General features: G+C 49.0%; 1 protein-coding gene across 1 annotated transcript in view; it reads right to left on the bottom strand.

Annotated features, from left to right (window-relative positions):
- Window positions 1-16,917, bottom strand: part of FBXO16 (F-box protein 16) — a 71,713-nt gene that overhangs the window by 7,138 nt on the left and 47,658 nt on the right. Inside the window, exons 4-7 of the mRNA XM_075338840.1 lie at window positions 11,956-12,162; window positions 11,478-11,642; window positions 11,173-11,393; window positions 2,867-2,969 (exon numbers count right to left, since the gene is read on the bottom strand). Coding sequence (XP_075194955.1) covers window positions 2,867-2,969; window positions 11,173-11,393; window positions 11,478-11,642; window positions 11,956-12,162 — 696 coding nt within the window. The remainder of the gene's footprint in view (window positions 1-2,866; window positions 2,970-11,172; window positions 11,394-11,477; window positions 11,643-11,955; window positions 12,163-16,917) is intronic.

The raw sequence follows: 16,917 nt of genomic DNA, 5'->3' as shown, positions 1-16,917 counted from the left end.
TTTTTTTTTTTATTATTATTTTTATTTAATTTAAGAGGGTTTTCTTATTTCAAATAAAGTATTTTTTCAGTGTTTGTCTTTATTTATTTTCACTTACAGATTAGTAATGGAGGAATCTCATAGGCACCTCCCATTACTAATCTAGGGCTTAGTGGCAGCTGTGAGCTGCGATAATCCCTTATTACTCTGATTGCCCCAAGGCAATCGGGAAGAGCTGGGTAAAGGTCGGTTGCAGGCTGTTCTTTTTAGTCTAGGGGGCCCAATAACCATGGGTCTCCCTGGCCTGAGAATATCAACCCCCAGCTGTTTGGCTTTATCTTGGCTGGGTGTCAAAACACCGCACGCTGTTTCTTTTAAATTATTAAAATATTTTTTTAAAAAAACCCTAATGTGGTTCCCCTTATTTTGATACACAGCCAAGATAAGCGCACGGCTGGGGGCTGCAGGCTGTAGCCTATGCTTTATCTGTGCTAGGTATCATAATATGGGGGGGATCATACACCAATTTTTTTTTTACATTTATTTATTTTTACAGTACGACGCACACAGCGTCTGTGAGTGCAAACAGGCTGTCACTCAGGGTGGGGGGCGTTGTCTGACTGCAACCAATCACAGACGCTGGTGGGCGGGGAAAGCAGTGAATATGTATGAGGCTAATGAGCGGCCCCGGAAGTAAAATGAGAAGCTGCGTGAGCAGTTACAGTTGCACTGGAGCCTCGCTAAGTATAGCCCCGCTTGCTCCTATCCCCTTATCCCTTTTACCACCATTTTTAGGCGCCGGATTCTGATCAATTCCGGACTGGAACCATTTGTTTATTTTTTTTTTAACACGGTTAGAACAGTAGTTATATTCTTGTACATAGGGGCAGTATTATAGTAGTTATATTCCTGTACATAGGGGCAGTATTATAGTAGTTATATTCTTGTACATAGGGGCAGTATTATAGTAGTTATATTCTTGCACATAGGGGCAGTATTATAGTAGTTATATTCTTGTACATAGGGGGCAGTATTATAGTAGTTATATTCTTGTACATAGGAGCAGTATTATAGTAGTTATATTCTTGGACATAGGGGGCAGTATTATAGTAGTTATATTCTTGTACGTAGGGGGCAGTATTATAGTAGTTATAGTCTTGTACGTAGGGGGCAGTATTATAGTAGTTATATTCTTGTACGTAGGGGGCAGTATTATAGTAGTTATATTCTTGTACATAGGGGCAGTATTATAGTAGTTATATTCTTGTACATAGGGGGCAGTATTATAGTAGTTATATTCTTGTACATAGGGGGCAGTATTATAGTAGTTATATTCTTGTACGTAGGGGGCAGTATTATAGTAGTTATAGTCTTGTACGTAGGGGGCAGTATTATAGTAGTTATATTCTTGTACGTAGGGGGAAGTATTATAGTAGTTATATTCTTGTACGTAGGGGCAGTATTATAGTAGTTATATTCTTGTACATAGGGGGCAGTATCATAGTAGTTATATTCTTGTACATAGGGGCAGTATTGTAGTAGTTATATTCTTGTACATAGGGGGCAGTATTATAGTAGTTATATTCTTGTACATAGGGGGCAGTATTATAGTAGTTATATTCTTGTACGTAGGGGGCAGTATTATAGTAGTTATATTCTTGTACATAGGGGGCAGTATTATAGTAGTTATATTCTTGTACATAGGGGGCAGTATTATAGTAGTTATATTCTTGTACATAGGGGGCAGTATTATAGTAGTTATATTCTTGTACATAGGGGCAGTATTATAGTAGTTATATTCTTGTACATAGGGGGCAGTATTATAGTAGTTATATTCTTGTACATAGGGGGCAGTATTATAGTAGTTATATTCTTGTACATAGGGGCAGTATTATAGTAGTTATATTCTTGTACATAGGGGGCAGTATTATAGTAGTTATATTCTTGTACATAGGGGCAGTATTATAGTAGTTATATTCTTGTACGTAGGGGGCAGTATTATAGTAGTTATATTCTTGTACATAGGGGCAGTATTATAGTAGTTATATTCTTGTACATAGGGGGCAGTATTATAGTAGTTATATTCTTGTACATAGGGGGCAGTATTATAGTAGTTATATTCTTGTACGTAGGGGGCAGTATTATAGTAGTTATAGTCTTGTACGTAGGGGGCAGTATTATAGTAGTTATATTCTTGTACGTAGGGGGAAGTATTATAGTAGTTATATTCTTGTACGTAGGGGCAGTATTATAGTAGTTATATTCTTGTACATAGGGGGCAGTATCATAGTAGTTATATTCTTGTACATAGGGGCAGTATTGTAGTAGTTATATTCTTGTACATAGGGGGCAGTATTATAGTAGTTATATTCTTGTACATAGGGGGCAGTATTATAGTAGTTATATTCTTGTACGTAGGGGGCAGTATTATAGTAGTTATATTCTTGTACATAGGGGGCAGTATTATAGTAGTTATATTCTTGTACATAGGGGGCAGTATTATAGTAGTTATATTCTTGTACATAGGGGGCAGTATTATAGTAGTTATATTCTTGTACATAGGGGCAGTATTATAGTAGTTATATTCTTGTACATAGGGGGCAGTATTATAGTAGTTATATTCTTGTACATAGGGGGCAGTATTATAGTAGTTATATTCTTGTACATAGGGGCAGTATTATAGTAGTTATATTCTTGTACATAGGGGGCAGTATTATAGTAGTTATATTCTTGTACATAGGGGGCAGTATTATAGTAGTTATATTCTTGTACATAGGGGCAGTATTATAGTAGTTATATTCTTGTACATAGGGGGCAGTATTATAGTAGTTATATTCTTGTACGTAGGGGGCAGTATGCTCTTATCTTGTAGATCCAGATTACATACCAGTGACTTTGCTTTGCGTAGCTTGTAAAATGCTGATGATGGCCTCTTCTTCTTCTCTAAGTTCTGCTTGTTAAGGATTGAGGTCCCAGCACTAGTTTTTATCCTGCAAAACATTTAGGATCAGTATTACACAGTGAAAACTCCACCAATGTATGGGAATAGAGATGGTCATAGAGATTAGACAAACGTCAACTAAAGGGGGCTTTTCACGCTGCGACATCGCTACTGCGGAGTCGTTGGGGTCACGGAATTTGTGACGCACATCCGTTGTTGCGTGTGACACCGATGAGCGATTTTGCATCGTTGCAAAAACGTGCAAAATCGCTCATCGGTGACATGGGGGTCCATTCTCAAATATCGTTACTACAGCAGTAACGAGGTTGTTCCTCGTTCCTGCGGCAGCACACATCGCTCCGTGTGACACCGCAGGAACGAGGAAGCTCTCCTTACCTGCCTCCCGGCCGCTATGCGGAAGAAAGGAGGTGGGCGGGATGTTACGTCCCGCTCAGCTCCGCCCCTCCGCTGCTATTGGGCGGCCTCTCAGTGACGTCGCTGTGACGCCGCACGGACCGACCCCTTAGAAAGGAGGCGGTTCACCGGTCACAGCGACGTCGCCGGGCAGGTAAGCATGTGTGACGGGTCTGGGCGATGTTGTGCGGCACGGGCAGCGATTTGCCCGTGTCGCGCAACAGATGGGGGCGGGTACCCACACTAGCGATATCGGGACCGATATCGCAGTGTGTAAAGCCCGCTTAAGATAAGAATTGGGCTTTTGGATTTCAACAACCAATCGATCCTTCTGCTCTTGGGGAGATGAGTTTTTACTAGAGGCGTTTCACTTTACCACCAACTGCATGGTCCTTTTCTAGAGGATCCTTTTCTGGCCTATAAGTCTCCTCACACTGGCTTGCCACCCTCCATAAGGAGAAATCTTCCTTTACTGGCCTATAAGTCTCCTCACACTAACTTGTCATCCTCCACAAGGACAATTCTTCCTTTACTGGCCTATAAGTCTCCTCACACTGGCTTGTCACCCTCCACAAGAATAAATCTTCCTTTACTGGCCTAGAAGTCTCCTCACACTAGCTTGTCACCCTCCACAAGGACAAATCTTCCTTTACTGGCCAATAAGTCTCCTCACACTGGCTTGTCACCCTCCACAAGGACAAATCTTCATTTACTGGCCTATATGCCTCCTCACACTGGCTTGTCACCCTCCACAAATGAGCGGCCATACATTCGGGTGCACCAGAGGGTCGTTGATGGCACCCAGCCTCCAGTAAGATAGCAACTGAACTTTTGGATTTCAACAGCCAATCGATCATTCTGCTCTCAGGGAGATGAGTTTTTACAAGGGGTGTCTCACTCCCCTCCTCTTATAGAGCACTTTTAACACAGGATCCTTTTCTGGCCTATAAGTCTCCTTACACTGGCTTGTCACCCTCCACAAGGACAAATCTTCATTTACTGGCCTATAAGCCTCCTCACACTGGCTTGTCACCCTCCACAAGAAGAAATCTTCCTTTACTGGCCTATAAGTCTCCTCACACTGGCTTGTCACCCTCCACAAGGACACATCTTCCTTCACTGGCCTATAAGTCTCCTTACGTTGGCTTGTCACCCTCCACAAGGAGAAATCTTCCTTTACTGGCCTATAAGTCTCCTCACACTGGCTTGTCACCCTCCACAAGGACACATCTTCCTTTACTGGCCTATAAGTCTCCTTACGCTGGCTTGTCACCCTCCACAAGGACAAATCTTCCTTTACTGGCCTATAAGTCACCTCACACTGGCTTGTCACCCTCCACAAGAATAAATCTTCCTTTACTGGCCTATAAGTCTCCTCACACTGGCTTGTCACCCTCCACAAGAATAATTCTTCCTTTACTGGCCTATAAGTCTCCTCACACTGGCTTGTCACCCTCCACAAGAATAATTCTTCCTTTACTGGCCTATAAGTCTCCTCACACTGGCTTGACACCCTCCACAAGGAGAAATCTTACCCCTTAGGAGCCATTAAATGAGATAGAAAAATAATGCTGGGGGTTAATAAAAGTACAAAAATACCTGAGATAACCTGGGGCGTTCAGGACACTGGGAAAGCTGGGTGATCACTCCTATGACAGCGGCCATACTGACTGTTTCCAGCTTTCCCAGAAATATATATTATACAGAAACGTCTGACAGGAATTATAAATGAATGCGCTGGACTAATCCGCGGATGGCCCGTATGGCGCGTCTCTCATCGGCAGTCGCAGGTATTTGCGCTCGGCCTTTTGGGATGACGAGCTGTTTCCTGGCTGTCGGGGAATATTTATGGTGCAGGATTTGTTAAAGCAAACAAGCAGGATCCGCCATTCTCCATAATCTCATCTGTCAGCGCTGATGGGCAGGAGTAGATTGTGAACCTGCAGGTACCTCGCCCGGCCGTCTGTACATATGGGCGTCCTTAGGGGGCGCTCTTACAGGATAAACAAGAAAGAGGCAGCAACTTTCTGTCTGATCGGTGCCGATTCCAGGGGTCCGATCCCCCCCCGATCACACACTGATAGATTCCATTGAGGCTATTATTACACATCTGTATTTGCTGCACTGTCCTGGGTGCAGAAACGCGCTGGGACGTCACTGTCCTGGGTGTAGAAACGCGCTGGGACGTCACTGTCCTGGGTGCAGAAACGCGCTGGAACGTCACTGTGCTTGGAGCCAAAACGCGCTGGGAGGTCACTGTCCTGGGTGCAGAAACGCGCTGGGTGTCACTGTCCTGGGTGCAGAAACGCGCTGGGACGTCACTGTCCTGGGTGCAGAAACGTGCTGGGACGTCACTGTCCTGGGTGTAGAAACGCGCTGGAACGTCACTGTCCTTGGTGCCGAAACGCGCTGGAACGTCACTGTCCTGGCTGCAGAAACGCGCTGGGACGTCACTGTCCTGGGTGCAGAAACGCGCTGGGACGTCACTGTCCTGGGTGCAGAAACGCGCTGGGACGTCAGTGTCCTGGGTGCAGAAACGCGCTGGGACGTCACTGTCCTGGGTGCAGAAACGCGCTGGGACGTCACTGTCCTGGGTGCAGAAACGCGCTGGGACGTCACTGTCCTGGGTGCAGAAACACGCTGGGCGTCACTGTCCTGGGTGCAGAAACGCGCTGGGACGTCACTGTCCTGGGTGCAGAAACGCGCTGGAACGTCACTGTCCTGCGTACAGAAACGCGCTGGGACGTCACTGTCCTGGGTGCAGAAACGCGCTGGAACGTCACTATCCTGGGTGCAGAAACGCGCTGGAACGTCACTGTCCTGGGTGCAGAAACGCTCTGGGACGTCACTGTCCTGGGTGCAGAAACACGCTGGGAAGTCACTGTCCTGGGTGCAGAAATGCGCTGGAACGTCACTGTCATGGGTGCAGAAACGCACTGGGACGTCACTGTCCTGGGTGCAGAAACGCACTGGGACGTCACTGTCCTGGGTGCAGAAACGCACTGGAACGTAACTGTCCTGGGTGCAGAAACACGCTGGAACATCACTGTCCTGGGTGCAGAAACGCGCTGGGATGTCACTGTACTGGGTGCAGAAACGCGCTGGGAGGTCACTGTCCTGGGTGCAGAAACGCGATTGGACGTAACTGTCCTGGGTGCAGAAACACGCTGGAACATCACTGTACTGGGTGCAGAAACGCGCTGGGAGGTCACTGTCCTGGGTGCAGAAACGCGATGGGACGTAACTGTCCTGGGTGCAGAAACACGCTGGAACATCACTGTCCTGGGTGCAGAAACGCGCTGGGCGTCACTGTACTAGGTGCAGAAATGCGCTGGGATGTCACTGTCCTGGGTGCAGAAACGCGCTGGGACGTCACTGTAATGGGTGCAGAAACGCTCTGGGACGTCACTGTCCTGGGTGCGGAAAGCCGCTGGGACATCACTGTCCTGGGTGCAGAAACGCTCTGGGATGTCTTTGTCCTGGGTGCAGAAACGCGCTGGGCGTCACTGTCCTGGGTGCAGAAACGCGCTGGGATGTCACTGTCCTGGGTGCAGAAACACTCTGGGATGTCTTTGTCTTGGGTGCAGAAACGCGCTGGGACGTCACTGTTCTGGGTGCAGAAATGCGCTGGGACGTCACTGTCCTGGGTGCAGAAACGCGCTGGGATGTCACTGTTCTGGGTGCAGAAATGCGCTGGGACATCACTGTCCTGGGTGCAGAAATGCGCTGGGACGTCACTGTCCTGGGTGCAGAAATGCGCTGGGACATCACTGTCCTGGGTGCAGAAACGCGCTGGATTGTCACTGTCCTGGGTGCAGAAACGCGCTGGGACATCACAGTCCTGGGTGCAGAAACGCGCTGGGACGTCACTGTCCTGGGTGCAGAAACGCGCTGGGACGTCACTGTCCTGGGTGCAGAAACGCGCTGGGAAGTCACTGTCCTGGGTGCAGAAACGCGCTGGGACGTCACTGTCCTGGGTGCAGAAACGCGCTGGGACGTCACTGTCCTGGGTACAGAAATGCGCTGGGACGTCACTGTCCTGGGTGCAGAAACGCGCTGGGACGTCACTGTCCTGGGTGCAGAAACGCGCTGGGACATCACAGTCCTGGGTGCAGAAACGCGCTGGGAAGTAACTGTCCTAGGTGCAGAAACACGCTGGGACGTCACTGTCCTGGGTGCAGAAACGCGCTGGGACATCACAGTCCTGGGTGCAGAAACGCGCTGGGAAGTAACTGTCCTAGGTGCAGAAACACGCTGGGACGTCACTGTCCTGGGTGCAAAAACGCACTGGATTGTCACTGTCCTGGGTGCAGAAACGCGCTGGGACGTCACTGTCCTGGGTGCAGAAACGCGCTGGGACGTCACTGTCCTGGGTGCAGAAACGCGCTAGGACATAACTGTCCTGGGTGCAGAAACGTGCTAGGACATCACTGTCCTGGGTGCAGAAACGCGCTGGGACGTCACTGTCCTAGGTGCAGAAACGCGCTGGGATATCACTGTACTGGGTGCAGAAACGCGCTGGGACGTCACTGTCCTGGGTGCAGAAACGCGCTGGGACGTCACTGTCCTGGGTACAGAAACGCGCTGGGACGTCACTGTCCTGGGTGCAGAAACGCGCTGGGACGTCACTGTCCTGGGTGCAGAAACGCGCTGGGACGTCACTGTCCTGGGTGCAGAAACACGCTGGGTCGTCATTGTCCTGGGTGCAGAAACACGCTGGAACATCACTGCCCTGGGTGCAGAAACACGCTGGAACATCACTGTCCTGGGTGCAGAAACACGCTGGGTCGTCATTGTCCTGGGTGCAGAAACACGCTGGAACATCACAGTCCTGGGTGCAGAAACGCGCTGGGAAGTAACTGTCCTAGGTGCAGAAACACGCTGGGACGTCACTGTCCTGGGTGCAGAAACGCGCTGGGACATCACAGTCCTGGGTGCAGAAACGCGCTGGGAAGTAACTGTCCTAGGTGCAGAAACACGCTGGGACGTCACTGTCCTGGGTGCAAAAACGCACTGGATTGTCACTGTCCTGGGTGCAGAAACGCGCTGGGACGTCACTGTCCTGGGTGCAGAAACGCGCTGGGACGTCACTGTCCTGGGTGCAGAAACGCGCTAGGACATAACTGTCCTGGGTGCAGAAACGTGCTAGGACATCACTGTCCTGGGTGCAGAAACGCGCTGGGACGTCACTGTCCTGGGTGCAGAAAGGCGCTGGGATGTCACTGTACTGGGTGCAGAAACGCGCTGGGACGTCACTGTCCTGGGTGCAGAAACGCGCTGGGACGTCACTGTCCTGGGTACAGAAACGCGCTGGGACGTCACTGTCCTGGGTGCAGAAACGCGCTGGGACATCACAGTCCTGGGTGCAGAAACGCGCTGGGACGTCACTGTCCTGGGTGCAGAAACACGCTGGGTCGTCATTGTCCTGGGTGCAGAAACACGCTGGAACATCACTGCCCTGGGTGCAGAAACACGCTGGAACATCACTGTCCTGGGTGCAGAAATGCGCTGGGACGTCACTGTCCTGGGTGCAGAAACGCGCAGGGACATCACTGTAATGGGTGCAGAAACGCTCTGGGACGTCACTGTCCTGGGTGCGGAAAGCCGCTGGGACATCACTGTCCTGGGTGCAGAAACGCTCTGGGATGTCTTTGTCCTGGGTGCAGAAACGCGCTGGGCGTCACTGTCCTGGGTGCAAAAAACGCGTTGGGACGTCACTGTCCTGGGTGCAGAAACACTCTGGGATGTCTTTGTCTTGGGTGCAGAAACGCGCTGGGACGTCACTGTCCTGGGTGCAGAAACGCGCTGGGACATCACTGTCCTGGGTGCAGAAATGCGCTTGGACGTCACTGTCCTGGGTGCAGAAATGCGCTGGGACGTCACTGTCCTGGGTGCAGAAATGCGCTGGATTGTCACTGTCCTGGGTGCAGAAACGCGCTGGGACATCACTGTCCTGGGTGTAGAAACGCGCTGCAGAAACGCGCTAGGACATCACTGTCCTGGGTGCAGAAACGCGCTGGGACGTCACTGTCCTGGGTGCAGAAACGCGCTGGGAAGTCACTGTCCTGGGTGCAGAAACGCGCTGGGACGTCACTGTCCTGGGTGCAGAAACGCGCTGGGACATCACTGTCCTGGGTGCAGAAACGCGTTGGGACATCACTGTCCTGGGTGCAGAAACGCGCTGGTACATCACAGTCCTGGGTGCAGAAACGCGCTGGGGCGTCACTGTCCTGGGTGCAGAAACGCGCTGGGAAATCACTGTCCTGGGTGCAGAAACGCGCTGGGACGTCACTGTCCTGGGTACAGAAACGCGCTGGGACGTCACTGTCCTGGGTGCAGAAACGCGCTGGGACATCACTGTCCTGGGTGCAGAAACGCGTTGGGACATCACTGTCCTGGGTGCAGAAACGCGCTGGTACATCACAGTCCTGGGTGCAGAAACGCGCTGGGAAGTAACTGTCCTGGATGCAGAAACACGCTGGGACGTCACTGTCCTGGGTGCAGAAACGCAATGGATTGTCACTGTCCTGGGTGCAGAAACGCGCCGGGACGTCATTGTCCTGGGTGCAGAAACGCGCTAGGACATCACTGTCCTGGGTGCAGAAACGTGCTAGGACATCACTGCCCTGGGTGCAGAAACGTGCTGGGACGTCACTGTCCTGGGTGCAGAAACGCGCTGGGACGTCACTGTCCTGGGTGCAGAAACGTGCTGGGACGTCACTGTCCTGGGTGCAGAAACGTGCTGGGACGTCACTGTCCTGGGTGCAGAAACGCGCTGGGACGTCACTGTCCTGGCCCTGGTGCCCTGCGCTTTACTGCACATCTGTACCTGGGAAAGACAGAGCTGTTCAGGTCCAGAGAAAATGAAAAGCAGCTCGTTCTGGTCACACCTGGCTGCGAGCTCCAGAGTCATGGACGAGCGCCCGCACTCCATCAGCTTTACCTCGCACCATAGCAAGGTGTGTACCAAACTGGAGCAAAGCGATCCATCACACCCCGCACCTCACCTGTCCGCACCTCACCTGTCCGCACCTCACCTGAGACAATCCCGTAATAATGCATCCTACCAACTACCGGCCGAGGTTACTCCAGCCAAAGGATTTCACTTACTGTCAGCTCAGGATCAGTAATGTAATGTATGTACACAGTGACTCCACCAGCAGAATAGTGAGTGCAGCTCTGGAGTATAATACAGGAGGTAACTCAGGATCAGTAATGTAATGTATGTACACAGTGACTGCACCAGCAGAATAGTGAGTGTAGCTCTGGAGTATAATACAGGAGGTAACTCAGGATCAGTAATGTAATGTATGTACACAGTGACTGCAGCAGCAGAATAGTGAGTGCAGCTCTGGAGTATAATACAGGAGGTAACTCAGGATCAGTACAGGATCAGTAATGTAATTTATGTACACAGTGACTGCAGCAGCAGAATAGTGAGTGCAGCTCTGGAGTATAATACAGGAGGTAACTCAGGATCAGTAATGTAATATATGTACACAGTGACTCCACCAGCAGAATAGTGAGTGCAGCTTTGGAGTATAATACAGGAGGTAACTCAGGATCAGTAATATAATGTATGTACACAGTGACTGCAGCAGCAGAATAGTGAGTGCAGCTCTGGAGTATAATATAACTCAGGATCAGTAATGTATGTACACAGTGACTGCACCAGCAGAATAGTGAGTGCAGCTCTGGAGTATACTATAACTCAGGATCAGTAATGTATGTACACAGTGACTGCACCAGCAGAATAGTGAGTGCAGCTCTGGAGTATACTATAACTCAGGATCAGTAATGTACCGTTTTCGTAGATAGGAATGGTACACGTGACTTACGCCTGCCGCGCTTGTTCCATAGGGGCATAGTTATCCAGGTAGTTGAATCTGAGGGTGTCGGTGGGGTGCTTGTCAGATGAGCGCCATGGTGGGAGTTCATTCTTCCCTTTATCTTGAATCCTTAGTGAGCGGTGGGAGAACGGAGAGGAGTATTTTGTATCTAGAACCTCTTTAGTAATTGGCTGCACGTCGATCACCACAAAGTCTTCCCTCGGAGGCGTCTGGAATGGAGGACAATCAGATGCGGTGTTATATATACCCTCCGCAGGCGGTTACATGATCCGGGCAGACTCATCTGTGCGCACCTTGGGCCTGGTCACGTTCAGCTCCTTCACCATCTCTATGTATTGTCTCTTCCACACGCCCTGCTCGAAAGGCGTTGGGGTAAAATTCACGTACCAGCCGAAGCGCAGGCATTTCGGCATCCAGAGCTGGTCCAGTTCTGTTAGGTTCTTCCAGTGCCAGCTCACCTACAGGTGGCCAAACACAGTCAGACAGATAGGCGCGAGCCCAATACACAGGGTGCTCCAAAAGTAGGTGTAATAGGGCTATCAGACATGGTGTAAAGTGAAACTGACTCAGTTGCCCTTAGCAACCAATCAGATTCCACCTTTCATTCTTCACAGACTCTTTGGAAAATGAAAGGTGGAATCTGATTGGTTGCTAAGGGCAACTGAGTCAGTTTCACTTTACACCATGTTTGATAACCCTATTACACATACTGTCCACCTACTTTTGGATCACCCTGTATAACCCCCGTTGTGTGCCCGCACCGGCGCCCACCTGTGCGCAGCGGCAGAGGCTGCGAGGATCCAGGAAGGAGAAGATGTAGAGGCCGAGCACTCTGGGGAGCACCGTGCTGAAATCCACGGCGTCTCGGGGGGCTTTCTCCTGCAGAAGACCGCTACAGAATCGGAGCTGGGACACGCTGCATCGCTCCAACAGGTCACACAGGACGCGGCGTCTCTGAGCGTCCGACCACTTGTCAAACTGGGGATGGAAGGAACAAAAAAGCAGAATTAATAATGGGCGGAAGGTGCTGACTTTGGAGAAAGCAATGGGCAGATGATGGAAGAAACAATGGCACGGAGCAGTTCTAAAACCACTGAACAGGAGCCACAAAAATAGGACACTGGTGGCATGGTCCAATGGCGTTTACTACCCTACTGCAAATCCAACATATGCTAAAATCCTCAGCCAAGAAACTAAGGATACGACTTCAGTAGACCCAGGACAGGAGAGGTGTCATGCGATGTTTGGCTCTACATGCACTTGGTGGCATGGTGCCGTCAGACTCTATTCACATTATAGAGTCTAACAAATAACCTGAGGCTTCTGAATTGTTCAACCAGAGCCGGGCGTCGGCTGATTCAGGTTCACTGGTCTTCAGCTCTGCAGGAGTTAATTCCTGCAGACTGGCGAGCAGGAACTAGGAGCTCAGGTTGCTAATTGCCACGTGTAGCTGTCTCCTCCCTATCTCAGTATGTGACGATTATAGCTTCTGCATAAGCTCCAGCGATCCCGGTCTTGGTGGCTATCCTTTTAATGGTGATCTGTGTTGCGATATTGAGTGGTGTGAGTGTTCCCCTGCTGTGTGTTACTTCCCAGTACACATATGGTCTTGTCTCTCCTGTGTTTTGAGTGCTGTGTGTATGAGTTTTAATTTTCTCTTGTCCGTGTCATGTTTGTGGGGTTTTGTAATTGTGTTTTCCAGTCCGCCCCGGGGGTGTGGGAGAGGGGGAGTAAGATCAGGGTTCAGACAAGTGTCAGGATCACGCAGGGGGCTCGGACCTGGCTACCATCAAGCCTACCTCCAAGATAATGGATAGTGTAGGGTCTCAAGTCTGAGGGCCACGCAGGGGGCCCCTGTCCTGTCATATCCCTTGACAAGAGGTCCCAGTGCAAGAGCAGTATAAGGGCCTTTACAGTACAATATCTCATCATAATGATTTGGAGGTGGATGTGGCCCTATGTGCGGCTGCCCAGGTTGCACCAATGGTATGTTTGCCCCCTCTCCCTCTGAATGGGCCCTATGAAGTACTGAACCTGAAGTGTATGATGTTATGATTCAGTGACCGAGGAGGATCAAAAAAGAGGGCAAAAATTAGGAAATCCAGAGTGTCAACAGAGTGGTTGGAAACTCAGCTGACTGCAGACCTCACACTGACGACACAACTAGAAGTAGCCGTGGGACAAGCCTATGATGACCTAGTCGCCTCGACACAGCCGGAAAACTAATTCTTCCTGAAGGGAGAAAAACACGGAAAGCTAATCTGCCTCGGAGCAGTTTCCCAAAGAAATAGATAGGCCCCAAACATATAAATCCGGGGAGACAAGATGAAACACAGTACACAGATAGAAAACAGATTCAGCAAAGATGAGGCCATAACTATCTATATAAAAAAGGACAGAAAAGAGCACTGTCTGCAGGCGCGCAATACCCTAAAGAAAAAAACACACCTGATAGGAAAACAGCTGAGACCACACGGCCTCTCCCCCATTATATCAGTACTCTGGTGTTACTGGGATCCAAGCAAAACACTAATATAGAGGAAGGACTGAAATTAATACCAAGCATGACAAAACAAAAATAAATTGCAGAATATGGAGCAAGGTACACAGACATTCCCAGCAGGGAATGATCCAACTCCACCCTGGACTCCACAAGCAAAATCAGGAGACAAGCCTTAGTACCTCCAATATAAACAACAGGAAAATGGAAACAAAACCAGCAGAGGTACAAAAAACAAACTTATCTGTTAGGAGTTCAGGTAGAGACAGAAGATAGGGCAGGCTTCAGAATGTCCACAGCACCACAGGAAGCAACATTGATCACCGGCCCAGACCAAGAGAAAACTACTCAGTTAGATAGGCCCAGTCTGAAGAACCTGATTTCCAATCATCATCAGCTGTCTGGCTTCTGTTAAGCAGAACAACTCTCCTACCAGCACTGGCCACAAGAGGGAGTCCAAAACCAGAACCCAGTCCAAATGCGTTCACAACAGTATAATGCTTTGTAACCCCTTCTAATTGCGGTTTTGAAAAATGGAGATGGGGGGAATTGTCTGGCAGGTGGTTGCTCTCGGTTACCACATCAAAGCTTTCACGTACTAGAAGGCCATTGTACCGCTTACCCTCTATAATGGGGCATCAATCAGCCGTGTAACTCCAGACTCTCTGCCCGACGCTGCAGAACCTCTTATTTCGATATACCAGGCTTATATACAGTAGAGAGGATCTGAATTCAGGGAAGCTCTTGGGTATATAGGGGGCCTTCCCGAGAGGTGATGGTTCAGCAGAGATGGATCGACTTTGCTGAACTCCAACATGCCCCAAACTTTTATAGGGTTGACCCATTGGGCAGTGTTACAGATCTCAGCTCTGTAAACTCACAGTGGATTACCAGCACTGATACATTGTGACAAACCCTCAACTATGCAAAGTAATTGCTTTTTATAGGTGACTTCTCATGTCCTTACAGCAAGCAGAGATACTGAAATCAGGGAGGAATTGAGATACACAGCGTATTAGAAAGCAGCAGAACTTGTCATTGTGTACTGATTGTGACTAGTGTTGAGTGGACCCGGATCAGCAAAATACGGATCCGCACGGTTTCAGTGGCAGATCCGAGTCCGACCCAGACGCGGGATTCCGGGTGCACTATCCGGATCCTTTTTTTTTTTCTTTCTCTCATTCTCTCCCTCTCTCTCTTTTTCTTTTTCTCTCTCCCTTTTTCTCTCTCTCTCTCCCCTTTTTTCTCTCTCTCTCTCCCCCTTTTTCTCTCACTCTCTCCCCCTTTTTCTCTCACTCTCTCCCCCTTTTTCTCTCTCTCTCCTTTTTCTCTCTCTCTCTCCCATTTTCTCTCCCTCTCTCCCTTTTTCTCTCTCTCCCCCTTTTTCTTTTTCTCTCTCCCTTTTGTCTTTCTCTCTCTCTCTCTCCGTTTTTCTTTCTCTCTCTCTCTCCCTTTTTCTTTCTCTCTCTCTCCCTTTTTCTCTCTCTCTCAGTTTTTCTCTCTCTCCCTCTCCCTTTTTCTTTCTCTCTCTCTCGTTTTTCCCGGATTCCACTTCCCCATTGACATATATGTGCCGGATTCCAGATCGAATCCGGACTTATCGACCCACCGGGGATCCGCCGGACCCGGATTATTGACAGTCCGCTCAACTCTAATTGTGACATCTAGGCCCTGATGATGATGGAGGCAGATGCCGGTGGACATCCCCTTTAAGTATGTGTAGGTCTCAGGGACCTCCTCATCCTTCTCCGCCATCCTCTAGTCAATGGCTCCCATCATTTGCTGAGCACAGTCCTCTGTACAGACACCTGCGCTGGGCAAATGTTTGCTCGGCTCTAAAAGGAGGTGAAAAGTAGAACAGTCCTCCACTCACCGGGTGACGGGATTGCCCAACATCAACTGAATGAGCTGATTAATGTTACACGAAACTTCTGACAATGCAACATTATCATTGGATTTTCAGATTATTGCGTATCCATGTATCGGGGACTAATAAATATTACACATGTAGGTATAACCATACTTTTTTAGTGTCTTGATAAAGTATTCATACCCTGTGAACTGTTCCTCCTTATTTCACGTTACACTTACAAACTCTAATCTATTTTATTGGGATTTTCGGTGATATAAACACAAAGTACAAGTGATTGTAAAATGTAAAAGAAATGATACCTGGTTTACTACATATTTTAAAAATATAAATCTGAAAATTATGTTGTGCATTTATATTCAGCCCCTGTAGTCTGATAATCCCGAGTGACCATTTGTCTCCAGAAGTCACATAATCAGTACATTGCCTCGCCTTGGGTGTAATTTCTTCTTGGTATAACTACAGCTGTTCTGTGAAGGCCTCAGAGGTTTGTGTGAGAACATTAGAGATCAAACAGCATCATGAAAACCAAGGAACACATCGGACAGGTCAGGGATAAAGAGGAGAGGAGGAAAGCAGGGTTAGGTTCTAAAAAGTAGTCAAAGCTCTGAACATCTCATGAAACCCATCATCCAAAAATGGAAGGAGTACAGCACAACTGCAAACCTACCAAGACATGACGTCCACCAAAACTGACATCTCAAAAAGGAGAGCACAAATGAGAGAAGAGCCAAGATGCCCATGGTCACTGGAGGAGCTGCAGAGATCACAGTTCAGGCGGGAGAATCTGTCCACAGGATGACCATTAGTCATATTCTCCACAAACCTGGCATTCATGAAAGAGTGGCAAGAGGAAAGACATTTTTTAAAGCAAAAAATAAGAAGCCCTGGTTGTAGTTTGCAAAAAGGCATGGAGGGGACAGAGCGGACATGTGGAAGAAGGGTCTCTAGTCAGATGAGACATAAGGAGAATGTTTTGGGCTGAATGCAAAACATTATGTGTTGTGGAGAAGTAACAGTTCAGATCGCTCTGAAAACACTATCCCCACCGACACACATGGTGGAGGCACCATCCTGCTGTGAGGAGGCTTTTCTTCAGCAGGGGCAAGGAAGCTGGTCAGAAGTGACAGTGACGGGAAGATGGATGGAGCTAAATACAGGGCAATCCTGGAGGAAAACTAACACTGCACATAACCCTGGAAACACCATCCCCACCGTCACACATGGTGGAGGCAGCATCCTGCTGTGGGGAGGCTTTTCTTCAGCAGGGGCAGGGAAGCTGGTCAAAGGTGATAGGAAGATGGATGGAGCTAAATACAGGACAATCCTGGAGGAAAAAGTAACACGACACATCCCAATGAAA

The sequence above is a fragment of the Anomaloglossus baeobatrachus genome, chromosome 3 (genome assembly GCF_048569485.1).
Source record: "Anomaloglossus baeobatrachus isolate aAnoBae1 chromosome 3, aAnoBae1.hap1, whole genome shotgun sequence".
NCBI lineage: Eukaryota > Metazoa > Chordata > Amphibia > Anura > Aromobatidae > Anomaloglossus > Anomaloglossus baeobatrachus.
Note: the sequence above shows the minus strand (reverse complement) of the source record. Positions and strands in the feature narration are given on the sequence as shown.